Below are 22,274 nucleotides of genomic sequence, written 5' to 3' on the forward strand. Positions count from 1 at the left end.
GCTGTCCTCCCATTTCTTTACCAGAAAATCGGAGTAGCTTTATGCCCGATTTTACGCGTACACAATTACTAAGATTTACTTTTTGCAAGTGCAATTATATCTTCCAACATTTAGAGCTCCATAGTTGTAGCAGTAAGCTACTTCATTTGATGTACTGTTGAGTGTATTATAATGGTGAGATTGCCGACTTCGCTATCGTGAACTCAACTTGCATGTGCGTTTTGATTGTATTTGGTTGGTGGATCACTGGATATTACTACCATTTACTTGTACCATCTTTTGGTTGCAAAGAACAGAAAAGAAATATTGTGCAAAGGACTAATGATGGTTTGGATTTCTTTGTAGTGGCAAGGTAGGGCAAGAGGAGTACGACGAAATGCTTTGGGCGGTGTGGGACGTCACATGCAACTCATGTGAATAGCTTTATTCCGTTAGTTTTATAACTTTAGAGTAACGGAAGGATGCAACTTGTTAATTATGGGATATAACAAGGATGTTTTCTATTTACAATGATATGTGAAGGATATAGTTTAGGTTACGGGTATAGTTAAAGGACGTTTTTCGCCAAAAACTCTAAAATAACCACCCTGGCCCAACTCCATTGTTTTCCAAAAAGAAATCAAAATAGACACATGCTACCTCCATTTTAAGATCCTTACACATACACATATAGCATAGTTTGGGAAGGAAAAAGTTAAAAGGACCAATAAAATTTCGAGATGGTCACTCGAAGACCCTAATATAAAACCTTGGGAAATAGAAAGGGCTCAGAAGAAGCAAGAATGTTAACAAACTCCAAGAGGGGATCAGCTGACCAAGTTTCGATTTAAGCAGCTCAAAGGTATACAAAGACACACGTAACGATATATGAAAAGTATACAACAAAAGATTTTAACATTAGAAAACGTCATTGAAGAGTAACTTGTTCTGTCTGGGCTCCAGCGGCATCACCAGCACCATGATTAGGGATCCAAAAGGTAAGAACTGATGATGCAGCAACGAACATTACTCTTCTTGGCGCCCATTTCAAGCAGGATGGGACGCCTATGTGGCTATCCCAGCTAGAAACCTATCAAAACAGGCAACCTTTTAGCCCTTAGGAAGATAAAAGAATCCATTAACTGTACTGATGGGTATTGTAAAAATCTTATTTACACCCAGTGTTTCATCAGACTGTATTAGTATACCATCATTTAGCAATAAATTGGGGTGATGTTATACATTGATTAAATATGGTCAGTGATAAAGGTGCATATGAAAGATACATTTCCCGTGTTAATCGGTCTGGTGTACATACACAGTAGGTAAGTTTTCCCATGAGTAATAAGGGACACAAGAAGGCAGGCCACTCAAACAGACGTATCAATGATACAGAATCAAATAAGTAGTAACAGTGCGGGCCAGCCACTTTTCAGCCTTGTAATTGAAAAATATCAAATGGGGTCTGGGGAGGGTAGTGTGTACGCAGACCTTACCCCTACCCTGGGGTAGAGAGGTTGTTTCCAAATAGACCCCCGGCATCCTTCCCTCTAAGAACTTCCCACCTTGCTCTTGGGAAGACTCGAACTCACAACCTCTTGGTAGGAAGTGGAGGTTGCTTACCATCAGAGCAACCCCTCTTGTCACGAAAAATATCCAGTGTCATGGAATTTAAAACTCCATGAGAGTGGTATATTTCAATTACAGGGCAGAAAAGTAGCTATCTGTCAATTTTATCCCTCAAATAACAGCTGTTACAGGCCTAACACACACGCGCGCACCGGGGGAGGGGGGGTTACCTTATTTAGTGTGTTAATGTTCCACGCATGCAAGTTTCCATCTCCTGAACCTTCAACATGAACACAAAACATCTTAGTTCTAGTATCAAAAATAAGATCATAGAGTAGAATGCCTCAAGCTTGCATTTGACAGTGTGCAATTGTTAGTACGAAAAGGATGAAAAATAAGAACCAAGCATCGACAGCAGAATCAAAAGAACAATTCTCATCAAAGCGGAGGCACAGATAAAAAGATATTAAAGTGCAGGCAATGCAGATACATGACAATTCCCATGAAACTCTTTCATTTCATTGAAGTGAATTCTTATTCTTACGAAGCAAATAACATTTCCTATTGATTTATCCCCTAGACTGGACCTATTATGATTCTGAATTACCCGTCGCTACGCTGTTCCCAAGGAGATCACCAATACCCAAAGATTGTTTGCACCAGAATGCCTAATGCCAAAATTTCTTTTCCCTCAACTTTTGCTCAAACAATGTCTGCAATACGTACTAGCTTCCGTGCAAGAATGTTCTTTTTTCATTTAACTTTTTTGAAAGGACCCGAAAGAGTGAAATACTGATGACCGTCAAGTTATCGTGCTTATACATGGCTACTGGTTCACAACTTAAAGACAAGAATCCTACTGGTCAAGCTCTAAGATTATAGGTATACTCTTTTTCTCTCTTACTCTTATCTATTTTTTATTTGAGCAGTAATGATCCTTAATCACTGAAAGGTAGAAACTGAAAACAAGTTCATGCAAGATCAAGATGGTTAACATTTGTGTAGTGCGTCCAAATGAACCCTATGCACAACTTGCAACTAACATGAATTTGTTTCCCAAGGTCAGGCTGAAAGATTGCAGCAACATAGGACCAAAAAGGTATAAAGATTGAGCAGGTATTCTGGAAGTAGTTAATACTACTATGATATTCCTAGAGTGCATTAGATTTTTTGACGACGGTTATGTCCACGGACAGCTTGCACGCACTCAACTAAGTCATCTGGCAGCCTGCTACAGTCCACAAGCATAAACGCCAGGTAAACCTACACACTGAGGCTGGAGCAAAGTGGGTTTATAATGATCGTTGTAGCAAGGTTCAGAACATGGGAAATCCAATTTGTTACTCCTACACCTCAACCACTCTGTCACTCCCTTGCGGACAAAGTGCATTTATTTCTTACATCACAAAAGCTGTTGAAAAGCGTAACAAACTTCCTTTGTGCACACAACATCGCTCTCGATAAGTCTTGAGATTATTATGTTGGATACTTATACCGCACAATATTGACATATTATCTCAATAATAAAAGGCAATATCACGCAACATTGGTATATTATCACAAAGGCACTTTCATTTCCGAAAACTTTGGAAACCAAGAGAAAAAAGGTCTCGGAAATTTTAGCTTCGACTACACTCTGGTGTTAAAAATTTCAACAATTTCAATCAACATCCCATCAACTACACAGACTCCCAGACAAATCAGGGTTTAATGGTTTACTTGAACATATAAAACGTCATCCCACAATTTAGTAATATGTTTTCAGATAAATAAAAGTTTTTCCAGCTGCATTACAAGGAAAGCACCGATATACAGCTTACTATCTTATCGAAAATCTCCAAGTAATACAGACAGCTAAATTTTTTTATCACGTTCACTTTAAATAAGCATTTGATTTGCTTGAGATCAAGACCTTGGCATGCTCAGGGTAAACTTACAGTATCCTAACACCAACCCACTAAGTCTAATATCTAAGTCACAACAATGATATAGGAGAATTCTTCTACAGTCAATAATAAGCTCAAAGAATTTAATCTAATACCTGAAACAACATATTGGCCATCTGGTGTAAAGGTTGCCTCCATTGCTGTCGGGGAGGGATCCAGATTAAACCCACACCGCTGTGCCAGTAAAATGGTTGAGCCTTTTAGTGTTGGATAAGTTCGTAAAACATCACGGAAAATACAACGAACAAAAAAAGATAATCCAGAGCAGACAGATGAAAGAATTCTGATGGAAAAGTAACCTTCTCTCCTCCATAGGCGTCAAGGACATAGATGCTGTTACTAGTAGTTGTTAAGAGCATTGATTTTCCATCATTGCTGAATTTTATGTCACAAACCTCAGCTGTGTCTCCACCAACTAGGAAGGTATCAAAGGGTCCCTACATATCATAAGACATGACCAAATTCATTATCTGTAATCTTAAGCAAGCTGAACTTTAGAGGCACAAACCTTGTCGTACGATCTTGAATCAAACAATTTGACGGCACCCCCTTCCATTGCCACTGCAAAGACAAGGCCTTGTTGGTCATAAGCAACTGCGGGCCTACCTCTTAGACGCAAAATCCCCTGAAAACTACAAGAGTGAGCGTATATCACCAACATGTGTTTCATGCGGTAGAAGTTTGACTAGCTAGTAGTACCAACAACTGGTCTTTTGTACACTAACGAACTAATATTTGTGAGAGCTCACAAATGCTAAGACATATCAGCAGATTAGCACCCACCCTGCTTGAGAGTAAGTAGGACTAAAGGCATATATTATATATGTTTCCTAGAACACATACATACAAAATATCTTCTGTGTGCTTTATTATAACAAGTGAATAGATAGTATCTTCATATCAGTCATGCGTGCAAGCAAATAGGTGTAATCTGAGGCTATTTCTGCCACAATGTCAAACCATTGAAAGGTTCACGGTGTAATTGGAAGTATGCGTCTATTAGTGGTAGGCTACCGAAATGTTATGTTATAATCGCTGGAGAATTAACATCCGAGATCATTAATTAACATATAAGTCCAAGCTTGAAGAGTATAGAGGAATAAGAACTGATACAGAGGCGGTTCAACGGTATTGGTGGCCTAAAGCCAAATCTTAAGTTTTTTTTTCTTTTTGTTTGTAAAGATGGTGTTTAGACCATCTTGTACTTATCTTGCCAAGGCACTGGGCTACCTGCTAGCTCCTACCATCAAGATAACTCTACTCACCGAAGCTTCGACAATAGTAACATCCATGGTTAAGATAATTTTTTATAGTTCTCATCATCTAATGATCTCACTTTGCTAAGTACAAGTTAAAATATAATCACATTCGGAGTAGTTCAAGTCTAATGAATTTAAAAAGTGGCTTGATCCACTCTTTATAGAAATATGAACTCTAAGAGATACTACAAGAGACTTCATTTTTATTTTTTTAATTGTCAATAACGTCATCAAATTGTTCTTTTTTACGTATTGCATATTTATTATGAAATTCAAGTATTTATCGAAATAACCTCTTATCACATTCCAAAAAAAAACATAAATCTAGTATATTTTTAATAATGATAATAATTTTACAATATATGTAATACTAAATAAATGTAATAAAATTGGGGCCTTAAATTGTTTGGGGGGGGGGGGCTGCTAAATCCCCCTAGAGCCAGCACTAAACTGATACAGTACCGATTTTGTGACTTGCACAATTGGTTTTCAATAAATACACTTCTTTCAGTCCGATGACTACCTAGCCTGAGTAATCTAAAATAACATTCGGATAGAATGCAGTTACGCACCAATATTTGTTCCTAAAGAACAAATTATCCTTCATTAAAAATTTCGTTCTTGCATGAAGACATGACTCCAAATAATACTTTTAAGTTGTGCCTAACATGATATAACAGTTTTTAGGAGACGGCTGCAGAGATCATAAATGGGAATCACAGTTACAACTTACAACTGCCAAGTGCAGCCAGAGAAAATAGCTCAACCTTAAAAGATAAATGTTTGTGGTTCTCGGTTCTAGAAATGATTGTTCTAATTCTTCAACTAGTCGGGAAGTTCATTTAATTAGTTTCAGTTTTTCTTTGTTTCGTTCATTGGATTGGAATAGTACCTAACATTGCTAAATCCTATCACTCAGTACATTTGGCCTCACTAAGATAAGGGAGGACATTTCACAATGAATGTGTGCCAAATAACACCTTTTCTCTTATGTTACTAACCCTGTAATTGCACAATTGGACTTCCTTAAAGGGTGTCGCTTAATAGTCAATGAAGCTGGAAGGGACCATGCATGACCAGAGTTCAAGTCGCAAAAGAGGCAAAGAAAACATTAAGTAATTTCTTTTCATCTATCTAAGCCTTGACGGACAGAGTTACAGGTACCCAGCAGATTAGTCAAGGTTTAAGCAAGTTGGTCACACCACCATTATTCCCAATAAAAAAGGATTCATTTCCTCAAAGTATTAAAGGCTAAATAAAGTCTCTAAGATAGTCTAAAATATCTTTGATAATTGAAGACCACGCTTATTTAGTAAAAGATGTGATACCAACCTGGCAGGCATTTACACGAAGATCCCATATTCTGACACTATGGTCAAGAGAACCAGACATGAAGCTGTCATTAACTGGAGACATACACAGTGACACAACCCTGCAGCCAAGTTGGAGTTATAGATATGAAGATAATCAATATGTCAAAATCAAGGGGTCGGAAGGGAGACAACATGAAAAATATACTCTGTTACTGTACATAAAATAAACCTAAAATGTCACCCAATTAAAAGTCCATTATGTTTTGCCTATTTTATAGGGCATCTTGTCCTCGCCCTTTATTCATTTCTCTTCTACATTATAACATTTTTTATTTCTATTGTGAGAGAAAATGTATAAATCTCCATAACATCTTATTCAAGCCAAAATAAATTGTTTGAGCAAATGCGTAAAGATAAATCAGTAAATCAAGTATTTTAGGCACATTTTCAACCATTCTAGCTGTTTTTACATAGTAAGAATTTATTAAAAAAATAAAAAAATAAAAATAAAAAAAAATAATAATAATCTGAGAATGCTTTGGACTGCAGTGAACAATTAACTCAAATATGCTCTCAGGCACACTCCCCGAGGAGCCTGAGAACCTGAAATTCTGAGTTTATACAAACACCATAGGAGACCAACTAGCCATGCGAGCCAAGCTCCGGCAAGCAGTCCACCACGCGCCGGCGCGTGAGGCTACTCCGGGCAAGTTTTGAATTTTTTTCTTCGGGATAGCCTCTTCAACACCCTATTCCGACCCAACCCATCCTTGCAGTTCTAGATTCCGACTACTTTTACTTTTCTCCGGCGACGGGAAGCCTTTTTCCGGCCATTTTCCAATCATTTTTCATTCAGCTGCAAACCAAAATTCTTGCTTCTTCTTCTCTAGTCTGCAGAATACCATTACGGGGAACTTCTCAACGAAGCCAATCATCTCCTTCTCCGGAATCAGTATTCACCCACTGTGATTACGACAAAACACCCTCTATAATTTTCATAACCTGAGCAGCTGGTTAGTTCATTATGGGAGACAGCAGGATATACTTCAACGCCGGATTCAAATCTTTCGACATCACCAGATGGAACACCAACAAAGATATATGGTTTGAATGGGTGGAGAGAAGCCGCAACATGATGAGACGCTTATCCATGGGTAGAAAGACAATGGAATGGATTTGCTTTGTACTTAAAGAAGCCTCGACAGGCCAAAAGAATTTAGTGAAGAGATGGAAGTATAAGGACCAAATGGCAGAACATTTTTGCACTAGGAAATTTAATGCTCATGGAATATATATGAGTATTTTGTCATTAAAGGAAGAAGGGAGGTTAGTTATTATAATCCCAGAGCTAGCTTTGAATGCAGGCTGGAAAGACATAGCAGCTAAGATAGAAAGAATCATCTATCATGCCCCCAAGCTCAATACCACAGTACCACCCAGAAACACTGTGGACAACTACCCTTATGTCAAAGCAGTTAAGGAGAGTAAATGGCAATCTAATACCCTTCAAGAGGCAAATGTCAGTATAAACAATGGAGATATCTCTATTTTGGAACCCTCAGGAGCGGAGGACACAGGTTACTAAAAAGATGCATTATTGGGTATTTTGGGAAAGAAGTCACTGAGAGACCCACTCTAGCAGACATAAGGCGATGGGCTACTGCTTCATAGAACAAAGCATATGGAGTCAACATGTATGAGATGACTGGCAACATGTTTCTATTTGAGTTTCAGAATAGATACATGGCTGAGCAGATTCTACAAGGAGATTGGAGATGGAAAAAGTTCAAGCTTCATCTGGAATGATGGAACTACACTGCTGGATGCATTCCAAACTCTCAAATTGTGGAAACATGCTGGATTAGAGTCATGGGGATTCCCTTACATCTGTGGTCACAAAAGATCTTCAAAGAAAGAGGAGATCTCTGTGGGGGATGGATATCTACTGAAGAAGAAACAGATCTCAAAAATCACCCTAAGTGGGTTGGAATTCAAATTGTTGGTGATGGCAAACAAATTCCTAATGAGATTGGGATTGAAAGAGAAGGGATCAAATTTTTCATCCCAATCTGGGTTGAAAAATAGGCAAGATTTGAGCTGAAGTCGTCGGAAAACACATATAGCTTTGGAGCAGAGAGAAACATGGGCGACCAAGTGGGATGCACCATATTGCAAAATAATAAAAAGGGAAAGGCACGGGTGCAACATACGCAAGGTCGAAGTTCGACAAATCTGAGCATGAATGCGGCAAATAATGAGCTGGAATCAAATGTGTCTGATTTGGCTGCACAAGTCATTTTTAATGATCTCTTGTGTGAGGCCACTGATGAAATTAGGTTGACGCCTTATATTGAGGAACTGGGATGCAACTCTTACTTGAAAGCAAAAGAATCCAATCCAGGGGATCCAAGTCCCATTGCAAACCTTGAAATTATGCCACAGGCAACACATATGAGTTGCGATCAGCCAGAAGGTGAAGCAGAGATAGGAATACTGGGACAGAAGGCAGGGGAGAATACCATAAACAAAAAGATGGGGGAAGATCAAGTTGAAAATGCATTGGAGCACCAACAACTAAAGCACTTCAACTCTATCCAAGATTGGGAAATAGAGGAGGTTACTCCTATATCAGTACAACAACACAATCCAGTAATGGATAAAGAGATGGATGCAACACTGTGGGTCCATCAAAATATGATCAAATTGGGGAAAATGTTTGGAGTAGATTTTCAAGGCCATGAAGAAGAAGCATTGGAGTTACTAATGCAAATTGACAGTTGCAAACAAGTTAGAAGAGTGAAGACAGAGATGGAGGTGAAGAAACGGAGGTTTAATGGCTCACTGGAATTAAAGGATTAACCTCCTTTGATGTCAAATTCAAGAGTGATGGGAAAAGGAGTAGGGGAAGAGATCTATCTATTATTGCAATATGAAGATCAATTTAATTTCATGGAATGTAAGGGGATTAAATGATAAGAAGAAAAGGGAGATCATAAAAAGTCAAGTGCTGAATTGGAAGGCAGACATTATTTGTATGCAGAAGACAAAAGTGGAGGGGGATTTCAAGGAAATAGTCAATCAAATTTGGGGTAGGAGATGGGTGAGGTACGCATGTTTAGAAGCTAGCGGCACGAGATGGGGGATTTTGTTACTATGGGCTTGCAGAGTATCGAAAGGGGAGGTGTTACAGACTGGTGCATACACTTTGACATGCAAGTTCGAGGCTCTTTTACAGAACTTTCAATGTCATATAACAGGAGTGTATGCTCCAAATTGCAGAATAGAAAGAAGAACAGTATGGAGAAAAATTGGTGCAGTGAGGGGATTGATGGAAGGCCCTTGGGTAGTCTGTGGTGATTTTAACGTCACAAGGTACCCTTCTGAAAAACGGGAATGCTCGAGGAGGTCCAGAGAGATGGTGGAATTCTCGGATTTCATAGAAGACATGGAGTTGATAGATCTTCAACTTGAAGGAGGCTACTATACTTGGTTCAAAGGGGATAATCATACAACCGCTTCTAGAATTGATAGATTTCTCATTTCAGAAGAATGGGACGACAGCTTCAGAAATATCAAGCAAACGCTTCAACAAAGGCTCATTTCTGACCATTCACTAGTGGCTCTATGCTGCAGTGCCTGGGAACAAGCTAAATCATACTTTAGGTTTGAAAATTGGTGGCTGAACGTGGAAGGTTTTGATGATAGAATTAGAAATTGGTAGACATCTTTTGAATTTTCAGGAAGACCAGACTATATTTTAGCTTGCAAATTAAAAGCTCTCAAAGGCAAGCTAAAAGAATGGAGTAGAAGTTGTAAAGGAAATCTGGGATTGCAAAAATCAAAATTGATGAGTCAATTGGCAGGTTTTGAGGCAACACAATAATTAAGAGCTCTGACAAAGGAGGAATCAATGAGGAAGGCAGCTACCCTCATGGAGCTTGAGGATCACCTCAAGAACGAAGAAAGTGCATGGAGACAGAAATCAAGAGCTCTGTGGCTCAAAGAAGAGGATAGGAATACAAAGTTTTTCCATCGTACTGCCAATGCACACAAGAGAAACAACAATATTGATCAACTAATGGTTCAAGATGAAGCAGTAGAGGAGCCATACAGAATAAAGAATGTGATCATTGAATTCTACAAGGGGTTATACACAGAACCTGAAGAGTGGAGACCGACAGTCAATTTCGAAAACAGTCCCAAAATCTCTGAAACAGAGAAGGAGTCTTTACAGAGTTAATTTGAGGAACAAGAAGTCCCGAGCTGTCTGAAGATGTGTGCAACTAACAAGGCCCCAGGTCCAGATGGATACACAATGGGTTTTTTCATTAAGTGCTGGGATATTTTGAAGCACGACATCATGGAAGCCTCCAAAAACTTCCATTCCCAGGAGATGTTTGAGAAAAGCTTCAATGCAACATACATAGCCTTGATTCCAAAGAAGACAGGTGCGAAAGAATTGAGAGATTTCAGGCCAATCAGTTTGATAGGGAGTTTCTACAAACTGCTCTCAAAAGTCTTGACTGAAAGACTTAAGAGGGTGGTAGAAAAATTAGTAGATGCTCAACAAATGACTTTCAACAAAGGAAGACAAATAATAGATGCAGTGTTGATTGCTAATGAAGCTGTGGATTCAAGAATCAAAAAGAAAGAACCCGGAATCCTATGCAAGCTAGATAATGAGAAGGCTTATGATCATGTCAACTGGAGCTTATACTGAAATTGTTAGAACAAATGGGTTTTGGGCAAAAATGGATCAGTTGGATGAAATTTTGCATATTTACTATTACATTCTCCATTCTCATAAATGGATCTCCTGAAGGTTTCTTCCATGCACATAGATCTCTAAGACAAGGCGATCCTTTATCTCCCTTTCTGTTCATTATAGTTATGGAAGGACTGAACAACATGATTAAAACGGCCAAAGTCAATGGATGGGTTAAAGGTTTCGAGGTTCACAGGAATGGGGCAAACAGTCTAGAGATCACACATCTTCAATATGATGATGATACTCTAGTCTGCTGTGACGCTGAAAAGGAGCAACTCAGGTTTCTAAGGATCATCTTGGTCTTATTTGAAGGAATTTCGGGACTACACATCAATTGGAGAAAGAACCATATTTATCCCATTAATGAAGTTAATAACATGGAGCAACTGACACAGATAATGGGAGGAGAAGTAGGGTCCCTACCTACTGTATACCTTGGAATGCCTCTTGGTGCAAGATCCAAATCCAAAGAGATCTGGAATTCAGTCATTGAAAAGTGTGAGAAGAAGCTGTCAAGATGGAAATCGCAATACCTATCAATGGGGGCAGGCTAGTTTTAATCAACTCAGTATTATACTCACTTCCTACTTACATGATGTCTTTGTTCCCAATTTCTGCCGGAATCATACAGAGACTAGACAAACTCCGAAGAACCTTCCTTTGGCAAGGGAATAAGGAGAAAAAGGTCTTCCATTTGTGGAAGACCTTTGGCAAGTTAAATGGAAGACAATGGCCAAAAAACAAGGTGGTTTAGGAATAAGAAATTTGAAGAATCAAAGCAAGGCTCTTAGATTGAAATGGCTTTGGAAATATTCTCAAGAACCTCAAACTTTATAGAGCAAAGTGATCAAAGCTAAGTACGGTGAGGAAAATAACTAGGTGTCAAACAAAGTCAGCACATCATATGGAGTTAGTGTGTGGAAATCCATCAGAGAACTTTGGCCTATAATGAAAATTCACTTTTCCATAAGAGTGAACTACGGAAGGAACACATCATTCTGGAATGATAATTGGTTGGGACATGGAAGCCTAAAGGAAAGATACCCTGATATGTTTGGTTTGGCATAAAACCAGCATAGGACAGTAGCTGATATATGGAGTTATCAAGGATGGGAACTCACTCTTAGAAGACAGTTGAATGACTAGGAGATAACAAGATTAGCTGACCTAACCCTCAGGGGTTGGCCTGGTGGCAATTGACTTGAGCCTTGGGGTTTGCTCCCTTTCAAGGTCTCAAGTTCGAAACCCACTGGGTGCAAACAATTTCTGTGGGCCATCGGACTGGGTAAAACCTGAATTAACCGTGGTGCACTTGCGGGAAACTCCTTGTCGAGGGCCTGTGCACCCCCGGGATTAGTCGGGGCTCGAAGAGACTCGGACACCCGGTGCAAATTAAAAAAAAAAAAAAAAACAAGATTAGCTGACCTCTACAAAGAGCTGGAAACATTTAAAGGATTACAGGAATAGGTGGATTCACTTTGGTGGCAGAGGCACAAAAGAGGGGTCTATCAGGTGAAGGATGCACATAAGATTTTGAATCAAAATGATCTCCAGATAGATGCTTGGCCATGGAAGCATATATGGAGAACAATGATTCCTTATAAGGTAGCATGTTTCTCTTGGCTACTAGCAAAGGAGGCTGTATTAACCCAGGATAATCTCATAAAAAGAGGAATTTCTCTGTGTTCAAGATGTTTCCTATGTGGGGAAAACGCTGAGACTGTTAGCCATTTATTTCTACATTGCAAGATAACTGACCAACTATGGAAAATCTTTATTAGTCTTAGGGGTATTTCATGGACAATGTCATGCAGGATTAATGAAGTTCTTTATAGTTGGGAAGAAGCTGGTGTTGAAGCAACTAATAGAGATAGATGGAGGACTGTCCCAGCTTGTATCTGGTGGACAGTCATGAGGGAAAGGAATGCTAGATGTTTTGAAGATAGAAGCAACCCAGTACAGAAGATCAAACTCAATTGTATTCTTCTTTTTTGTTTTTGGTGTAAACAGATTTACACAGAAGATACATTGACAATCGTAGAAATACTAGGATCTTGCTAGGTTGCACACCAGCACATCTACTTATTAATATATACAAAAGTTATCAATTTCAAAAAAAGAATTTATAAAACTTGTTTGTGACTGAGGTGTAGTTGTTGTTGTAAGCATTTATAAAACAACCAGGGCAGTCCATTGTCAGTCCCCAACTTTTCTACCGAAAATGCACAATTTTTTAATCATTCCAGAGATAAATACCAAGGAAAAAGCACCCTACCTCTCTTTATGTCCCTTAAAGTAACGAAGGCATCGATTATCATACATGGATAGGTACCGCAAAGATTCTGGCAGCAGACAGGAAGCAAAAATGTGAAATATCCTTTCATGTAATGCAAAATCAAAAGTTGGTCCAAAGAAAATCACCTCCATGCAAATCCAAGTTGTGTATTGAAGAGCATATAACAGAGTGAGGGTGGTGGGTAAAGCATATTCGATCAGCTCCATGCTTCTTATGATATGCAGTCTTCAGCAACCTGAAGGTCAAAAAGAAATTACAGGAACTATATATTTTGGTCTAGTTAAGATAGCTCATAGAGACATTAGTTGCATTATGCAAAAGCTTAAACTTGCTGAAGGACCAAACAGAATCCCGATTTGAATCAGTCCGAGGCCTAAGTTGTTTAAATATTCATTCAACATTTCAAAATGGAGAAATAGGCACAAGGTAATAGAATATGCTCCCAAAAATATGTTCCCCCAACCTAACTTTTTTTGTCAATTGCGGAACTAGTACGAACACTAGATTCTATCGTTGACAGACTTTCATATGAATAATAGATAATGAGGATAAATTTATTTTGAAGATAATTAGAAATGAATTTGAATAAGTAATTTATCCACATTCCCTTGGTACATAATCAAGGGTCAAAATAAATCAGCCACAGCCCAGAGGAGGACACCAATAGATAGCCCAAAAATTGAGGTACACTCAAGCTTCTTAACATAGCTCAAACAATCATGTTAAAGTTGCTTTTCATGCTCAAGAGCCCTAAAGACAGGAGTCCCTTAACTTTCTGAAATAGTCTCATATAGGCCTTAACTACCATGGTCAAGTCCTTGAACTATTGTTTTGATATAATGGCCACTTTTGGAAGTGAATGTCTCAGTTTCCCACACCAATCAACCAGTGGGGCAATTCTAGGATGACCGAAAATTTTCAGCCCCTTTTTGTCTCTAAACATCAGCTTTTCCTATGGAAAGGCTGCTGCAGCCTAATGCAATCTTCCTGTGAACCTAAGTCATTCAAATGCACTTCTACTGAAGTTCTTCACATTTTTTAATCCCGCGTAAATGAAGAGAATAAGTATGAGTTGGTGTGATAAGTCACTTTCCAGAAGAAGAGGATCTCCTTATGTAACATCTTCTACTGCTTGAAGGATTGCTAAGTCTAAGAATTTTTGATAAACGATTCCTAAGTTTAAGAATGCATGTGGCTTTTTGAAATACATAACCACAGACAAAGACAACTATATGAACTATAAACTCTTGATGCCAGATGAAGGTCACGCAATCTGTCCATATGCCCATTAGATATTGCAAAGGTTCACTAACTTCAAAATTTTAGTCCAAAATTACACAAAATTTAATACTTAAGAACGTGAAGACTGAAGTCATTGGCCAGAATTTGCAAGCAGGAACATATGGTGTTGACAGAACCTGATAAGCCCACAAAATGGGCAATGCTCTGATGGAGAAGCATCAGGTCTTTAAAAAATGGAGACAAACACACTCAAGGTTTTGTACCCTGATTATGCTCTGAACAAGAACGATAGTATATTCAAGGATCGTTGCAATGATTCCTATTCTAGTCTTGTTCTATAAACCCAAATCCAATCTCAGACGACACTATAAATATCATACTGATGAATAAATTATGATTAATCCACTAATTTGGCATGATTCATAACCTGACGCAGCACAGTAAGTGGATCATACAAAAGAAAATAAAGGAAGACCTTTTCTTGCAAGCTTGCTTCAAGGACTTACTTCCCATTGGCAATGTCAAAAAGTCGAATTGAGTCATCCTCACTTGCAGTTATCAGCAAATCTTCTTTCCGATGAAAATCAAGAGAGTTTATCTGCCCGCCCTAAAAGAAAGAGATATGTCAGGGTAAAATCAAAGTTGCCATAGATCTAAAACTAAAAATTAATAGATTGAAACAACAATTTGTCAAGCTATATAGATCGCTACTGATTCGATTTAAGAACCTTTTGTAAACAAGTATTAACCTTATTTATAAGCATATCTCGTACATTGCAGAATTTCAAGTAAAGCTACAAGTCAGTATAAGGGCCAGAAAAAAGAAAGGTCATGAAAGATTGAAAGTGTGATGTTGCATAAAGAGCATGAATGTGTAGGGTGAAAAGTATGGATTGTCGCTTGGCTTGCTTAGAGTTATTCTTCATTAACCTCCTCTATCCTAATCAGGATAAAGGGTTTCTTGACCCAGAGGCGGATCCAGGATTTGACCTTTGTGGGTTATGGATTCTAGGATAGAGACATCAAGTGCTAGTAACTCGGTTGTGAGTTTAATATTTGTACATATTTAGTAGATTTCTTAACACATATATAGAGTTTGGGCCAAAGCTAATGAGTTCAGCCGAACCCATATCTTAAAGCCTGCATCCGCCCTGCTTTGACTGCATATTAAAAGTATAAAGCATCATGGATATAGTTATTTTCTATTTATATTGCAGCTAAATAAATGCATCCAGGAGAGGGAGCCGGTAGACACATGAACAAGGTAACCAATTTCCCATAATCTCATCCTTGCTTTTGCTATTAGTGTTAATGCATCTTTGCCTCTCTTTCTTAAATCCTTTCTACTAAGTCATTTTTCAGAGTTCATGAAAATGCTAGAACTACTTTAACCATCAGGGACGTTTATGCTGTTAGATTCTCAGCGAAATAGGTTATGCCAAAGCCTAAACGAGAGTGAGCATTACTATAATTAGATATATTTGTTATCATTAAAAAATCAACTTTTCTGCAAAAGAGAAAATTCCTTAATAGGTACAAAAACAAATGGCAAACTGATATTGCTCTAAGGACATACTTAAATCTTTACAAATTCAATATTATATTATTATGATATATTTTTTTATCAAGTAAATGAGAAAATTCATTAAAATGCATCCAGAGGATGCCAAAGTTACATCGGCTGAGCAAAAAAAGGTATCTCCAGTATAATGCAGTATTGTCGAAGGCAAAAAGCGCTAAAAAGCGCTCCAGGTATATTAGGGCTTTAGCGCAAAGCGCAACTAAAGTGTGGGCTTTAGTAAAAAAAGAAAAGGTGCAATGACAGACAAAAATAAAATTATATATGTAATTCAACAAAAAAGAAACAACTCATTTGTAATGTTTCCATCAACAACTAATACACTTAGTTGCAGATTATATTTGTTGTTTAGTATCCTCGATTCAGGATAGAATTCATGGGCAATGAGGCGCACGCCTTAGTGCCTTGCCTACGCTAAAGCGTAGGTTAAGCGAGGCAAAATGCCCTAACTGAGTTTTCCTGAGCTTTAGGGCTTAAGCGCGCCTTAAAGGAGCCTTTGACAACATTGATATAATGCACCTCTGATTGCTAGTAGAAGTTGAAGGAGCTAACAAAATCCATGAATTTATCTAGACTATTCACATTTTCAAGGTTATACCAACAAAAGGGACTCATTAGGCATCTAGCCTTGAGTTTGTATAGGGGATAAAAATTATAGGATGTGATATAACAACCACTTATTAGACACCACTTGATTTACAATATATTGAAAACAGTGCCCTGATCATGATCTCTCTATCAGCTCAAACTCGAAGTCCACTATGTAAGGCTGTCAAAGTTGTTAAACGCGAAATTCTTTAGATCATATAACTATCTCAAGCCGAAGTGTTCTACTTCAATAAAAATAAGTTCTTTGATACTAGTTCCCAAGGTGATCGCCTAGTAGTTGAGGGATGGGAATAACAACATAGAAATCCCAGGACCGAATCTCCCACTATAATATTAGCCATGAACTCATCTGCTGCAGCCATAGTAGCAGTACACTTACTAAAGGGGGTTCAACTGAATTCCCTTCGCCGAAAAATTATATAGTGTCTATTGGTGAAAATTCTTTTTGTGTATCTATAAATCATTGATTCCTCCTCTAGATACAAGAGAGCATCCTTTTGGACCCCTTGATGAAATTCCTGCTCGTAGATTACTCGAGGTGCAAACAAGATAGCCCATACTCCGCGATATCACAAAAAAATAAAAATAAAAGCCAGTTTGTTGATTTTTCAACATTAAAGTTCTATATTTGCCAGTGTGTTTGCTACTTGCTCTTTCCTGATTCAGCCCTTCTACTTCTGTTTAACATTGTTCCCGTATTATTAGGTAAAAGGAAATTGAATATCCTTCCCCAAAGTCGAGTAAGATCATATGCTACCACGCCAGAGAAGTGTGTTAAAAATTCACAAGTGTCAGGTCTTTGATTTTAAAAAATAGGCCGTTATTTTGTAACAGAATGCTTGTCAATCGTTCAGTAAAACTCTCACTTAAACTCCCAGGCCAATAGTAAAGAACACGAATAGAACTGAATATACAGAACCCACACCAGCTAGGTTGGATTAATTGATTGACTTAATTCTCGGGCGATTAAACCGTAAGAGTTCACCGGAAATCACAACGTTAGAATTCAAGAGCAGTTCCATATTGAAAATTCGATGGGATTACTCACAAAATCTGAGAAGACTGACGCTACGGTCATGCTACGAACAATGTCATCGTTGAGCTCCGACAGTGCCGTCATCTTCTTATATGAGAAACTTTAATCAGAGCGAGAGAAAGAAATTTCTCAGAAAAATTATTGTAATAGTTTTATGCTTATAGCATATAGGGTTAATATAGTCGAGCACTTAATGTTCAGCACTTCACTTTTTTGTTTTTTGTCAAAATACTCTGCAGTCAAAAGTCATATGGTTGTTTGACTAGTTTCTAGAAGTAAAAGTGTATGTAATGGATAAATTCAAAAATAGCATGATTTAAAACTGGTCGTTCAAAAATAGCTCAATTTCAAAAGTAATTGAAATTTAGCTATTTTTCATGTAAGATAAATTTGAGCAAAAACACTATTCAAAACTCGAAAAATACGCCAGTATATTATACTGGAGTTCCATCATAAGTATGTTTGAACTCCAGCATATTATACTGGAGTTCCAGGATAAGTATGCTGGAACTCCAGCATAATATGATGGAGTTCCAGCAAGTATAATTGTCCAGAATAATATACTGGAGTTTGGAGCACCGGTGCTCCAGTCTCCAGTATATTATACTAGAGTCAGCAAAGTGATATTAGGCTATATACATGATATTTACACCTTAATATTACCATGCTTTATTGTTGTTTTATAGTCAAATCGATAACAAAATGCTCTAAACGGTGTTCTTTTGCTTCGCAGGGAATATTTTAAGTGAGGAAGCACTACGGAGTGTTTTGGACGCAATAATGTGAAGAAAACACCCAAATCAAGAAGTACCCGAGCACAAAGAAGCAAAAATGGACTGAGTGAAATCTACCGCGACCGCGGTGGAACCGCGGCAGATCAAGTGCTCGAGGCAGAATGTTCAGCGTTCACCGCGGTCTTGCCGCGACCGCAGTGAACTATTCACGCGCCAGAAATTTGGGGACCAAAGTGTAACTTGGGGAAAACTTGTCCCAAACCCTTATAAACTTTAGAAGCTCGCCCAAGATATTTTTAAGCTTGTTTTTAGACTACTTTGGAGGCAAGAACAAGTGTGAGAAGATCAACTAAACATTAGAGTTTTTCTATCTCCTTTTATTTTCTTGCAATTACCCATTATGAATAATTTAGTAGTTTTATCTTGTTTTGTCATGAGTAGCTAATTCCCTAGTCTAGGGTTTTGATGGAACCTATTAGAGGATGAACTTCTTGTTTTGTGAATATAGTTTGCCCAGTTTAATCTCTATTTGTTCAACTATGTGCTTGTTGTAGTTAATTGATAGGATCCTCAACTAGTTGTGCCTATTTAGTGTGCATAACTCGGGAGGGAGTGCATATTTAGGTAATCGTTGAACAATACCACTCCCAAAGTATATGAGGGATCAATAATTGAGGGTTTAAAGGTGGGATTAGGGATAATGAAGCCTTGGGTGCAATCTAAAGTGAGCTGTAATAAATAAAGCTAGCTAGCGTAACTCGGGAGAGTGCATCTAGTAAATTGTCGTGATTACTCGGGAGAGATTTACGGTAATAAGAGTGCTCATGATTTATAGAGATCATTGGGTGAATCTATGTGAAACATAACCGGAAGGGATTCCATCAATAGGGGAAATCATAACCTTAGAATCTTCTCTTAATTGTTTACACCTTAATCATAGTAGTTTTCAGTTGCTTATTTACTTTCATTCTTAGTTAGTAGAAATACACTCAATTGTTATTTAAAATGTTTGGGAAGTTGATTCTGTAGAATTTAGTAAGTCTAACAAAAGTAATTGATAGGCTAATTCCTTGTGGGTTCGACTCTGGGCTAAATACTCAGATTATATTTGCAACGTCCGCGTGTCCTTTTTATAAGGCATAGTTGGGCGTGATCAAATTTTGGCGTTGTTGCCGGGGAATTAACGGTGTTATCAATTACAATTGAAAGAAGTACAAAAATTCTTAGTGTAGTCAGTTTTCTCTACACCCAATCTTTACATTGAAATTTTAACGTTTGTTAACTTGGTTGTACAGGTGCATGCCAAGAAACTCATCGAGAACTGGTGAAGTATTTAAAGCATTATCAGATCTCAAGAGAGTTTTCAAGGCCTTGGATCGGGCCAACCGAAAAAACAAACAACTGAACAATTCGAACCAGACATGGGGGATCACGAAGTAGATCCAACTGTACCAATAGCGCCAGTGGCACCTCTTGTGCCAAAGGCTGCTCTCTATGACTGGGCATAACCCACACCTTAAAATCTGGCCACAACGATTTTAGTCCCGCAGATACAGGCTGAATCATTCCAAATCACGAACAACATGCTGCACCTGTTGCAAAACAAGGACTATTTTTGGGGACACAAGTCGAAGATCCTCAACAGCACTTGAAGAATTTCCTGTCAATCTGCAAAACCCAAAGGCAATCCAACGTAACTCCGGAAGCAATCAAGCTATTATTGTTTCCATTTTCAGTGACAGGAGCTGCCCATACCTGGCTAAACTCACTCCCCATTAATTCCATAACAACTTGGGAGGAGTTAGTCAAGCAATTTGTGAACAAGTTCCACCCACCCAACAAGACTGCTCAACAAATTGATGAAATTTTGAGTTTCAAATAGAGACCAATGGAGACACTGCATGAAACATGGGAACGATTCAAAGGGATGTTGGTTATATGTCTGCACCATGGTATTCCAGATCTGATATTGGGACATCGGTTTTACATGGGATTGTCAGATAGCGTGAAGAACATTGTTGATTCTTCAGCTGGTAGAGCATTTTTGAGCAAAACATGGAGAGAAGGCCAGAGTCTGCTTGACAAGATGGCACAGAATTCAGGATGAACAACCAGGAATGCACCTATCACTCTAGTGGTGCACTTAGTGCCTTTAGATCCATCCAACTATGGCTGAAAATATGGCCACCTTATTGACACGGATGAGTATCCTCACCAAAAAGGTGGAAGAGTTAGGGCAGAAGTAGCAGGTACACATCATAGATACTACCAATGGGGGCTTATGCACATCTTGCATTAGTCAACCATTTGGTAACCAGTGGAATGCAGAACATGATCATCATCACTACCCTGAAGACATGAACTATGTGTCTAATTATGGAGGCCAGAGACAGGGTGGTCAGAATTGGGGCCAGCAAAATCAACCATACAGGCCAGTCCAGCCACAGTTCAACAATGGGAACATGGGAGGTATGAGACCTCCTAACAATATGGCACCTTACCCTAGGCCACAGGGATATAATAATCAAAATCAGCATCAGGGGTATCACCCTCCTCAGCAGCAGCATGGTGGAAGGCAGGAAGATGGGTTTGCTAGACTTGAGGCAATGATGCAGCAGGTTATTGGGTCTAATGCAAAAATTAGTGAAAGAGTAGATGCTCATGATTCAGCTATCAAGAATATTGAAGTGCAGATTGGCCAAATTTCGATGTCTCTAAACAATCGTCCTCATGGGACATTACCTGCAGACACTCAAATAAACCCAAAAGAACAAGGCCTGAAGCAGTTGATGACAGTGAGTCTACGAAATGGCAGAGATTTAGACGTTGATAAAGAGAGGGCTCGAGAGAGGAGGCAGGCTGAGACACTCATACTCGTGCCCATTGAGCTAGATGAGTCAACGAAACTAACAAAGGTGACAGTCTAGCCGGCCCAAGAAGAACATAACATTCAGATTGAGACTGAGAAAGAGGCTGAGACAGCCCAGGAACAAATAGTTGAGGTGGCAGCTGATAAAGAGCAGTCCCAAATCACTGGGAAGAAGAGACCTCTCGCACCATTCCCTCAGAGGCTGGCTAAGTACCAAAAAGAGGAGCAATACAAGAAATTCTTGGAGATGCTGAAACAAATCTAGGTAAATATTCCATTGATAGATACTTTGAAAGAGATGCCTGGGTATGCAAAAATGATGAAGGACTTCATGTCCCGAAAATTCGATTTAACTTGGCCACGGTGACTCTTACTCAGACCTGCAGTGCAGTGGTGACTAGACCAATTGCGGAGAAGCTATATGACCTAGGGAGCTTTACAATTCCCCTCACTATTGGTAATTTTGCTTTTGCTAAGGCACTTTGTGATCTAGGGGCCAGCATAAATCTTATGCCCCTAGCGATTTATAAGAGGCTGGGGATTGGAAGAGCTAGACCCACCTCTATGTTGTTGCAGCTGCCTGATAAGACTGTAAAAAGACCCTCTGGTATCTTGCATGATGTGTTGATTCAGGTGGGGAAATTTGTGTTCCCTGCAGATTTTGTGATCTTAGACTACAAGGTGGATGAAGAAATTCCCATATTTTTGGGAAGGTCGTTCCTGGCCACTGGGAGAGATCTCATTGATTGTGAGACTAGGGAGCTTAAGATGAGATTGAACGACGAAGAGATAACATTCAATGTGTAGAAATCTATGAGGCGACCAAGTGAATTCGCCAATTGCTCTCTTATTGATGTCGTGGATGTAATCGTAGAAACTGATGATGAGATGCTGACTATTGATGACCCTCTTGCTGCATGTTTGATGAATTTAGATGAGGTGAATGGAGAAGAACTGGCAGAATGGGTGTTGGCGTTAGAGGGCAAAGGGTTCTGGGATAGAACTCTTGAATTTGAGCCCTTGCACTTAGAAAATAGAGAAACTCCTCCAGCCAAGCCATCCATCGAAGAACCAC

At 38.8% G+C, this 22,274-nt stretch overlaps 2 protein-coding genes across 3 annotated transcripts; one reads left to right on the forward strand and one right to left on the reverse strand.

Moving 5' to 3' along the window:
- Positions 1-617: 617 nt before the first annotated feature.
- Positions 618-17,744, reverse strand: LOC104228410 (protein ANTHESIS POMOTING FACTOR 1). Of its 2 annotated transcripts, none has more exons than XM_009780872.2 (10): positions 17,609-17,744; positions 14,879-14,979; positions 13,256-13,365; positions 13,110-13,176; positions 6,086-6,185; positions 4,003-4,119; positions 3,794-3,931; positions 3,590-3,668; positions 1,779-1,828; positions 618-1,069 (listed from the first exon to the last, which is right to left on the reverse strand). In XM_009780872.2, the coding sequence occupies exons 1-10, from the start codon at positions 17,678-17,680 to the stop codon at positions 908-910; spliced, it is 996 nt and encodes a 331-aa protein (XP_009779174.1). In that variant the 5' UTR covers positions 17,681-17,744; the 3' UTR covers positions 618-907. The 2 variants fall into 2 exon arrangements, with proteins under 2 accessions (XP_009779174.1, XP_009779175.1); XM_009780873.2 differs by having other exon boundaries at positions 14,848-14,979; positions 17,609-17,743.
- A 3,075-nt stretch (positions 17,745-20,819) lies between these two features.
- LOC138878330 (uncharacterized) lies at positions 20,820-22,006 on the forward strand. The gene is made up of 2 exons (XM_070157996.1): positions 20,820-21,245; positions 21,578-22,006. Exons 1-2 carry the CDS (start codon positions 20,820-20,822, stop codon positions 22,004-22,006), a joined length of 855 nt encoding a protein of 284 aa, XP_070014097.1.
- Positions 22,007-22,274: the final 268 nt, after the last annotated feature.

The sequence above is a fragment of the Nicotiana sylvestris genome, chromosome 9 (assembly GCF_000393655.2).
Source record: "Nicotiana sylvestris chromosome 9, ASM39365v2, whole genome shotgun sequence".
In the NCBI taxonomy this organism is placed as follows: Eukaryota; Viridiplantae; Streptophyta; class Magnoliopsida; order Solanales; family Solanaceae; genus Nicotiana; species Nicotiana sylvestris.

What these genes read in the sequence shown, in the direction of transcription:
- LOC104228410 (XM_009780872.2), bottom strand. Translation starts at nt 17,680, where the DNA reads ATGACGGCACTGTCGGAGCTCAACGATGACATTGTTCGTAGCATGACC. An exon ending in CGTCAGTCTTCTCAGATTTT is followed by an intron (nt 14,980 to 17,608) that starts GTGAGTAATCCC and finishes TCTTTCTTTTAG; the next exon opens with GGCGGGCAGATAAACTCTCT. An exon ending in ATTCAAGATCGTACGACAAG is followed by an intron (nt 3,932 to 4,002) that starts GTTTGTGCCTCT and finishes TATGATATGTAG; the next exon opens with GGACCCTTTGATACCTTCCT.
- LOC138878330 (XM_070157996.1), top strand. Translation starts at nt 20,820, where the DNA reads ATGGCACCTTACCCTAGGCCACAGGGATATAATAATCAAAATCAGCAT. An exon ending in AGTCAACGAAACTAACAAAG is followed by an intron (nt 21,246 to 21,577) that starts GTGACAGTCTAG and finishes ACTCTTACTCAG; the next exon opens with ACCTGCAGTGCAGTGGTGAC.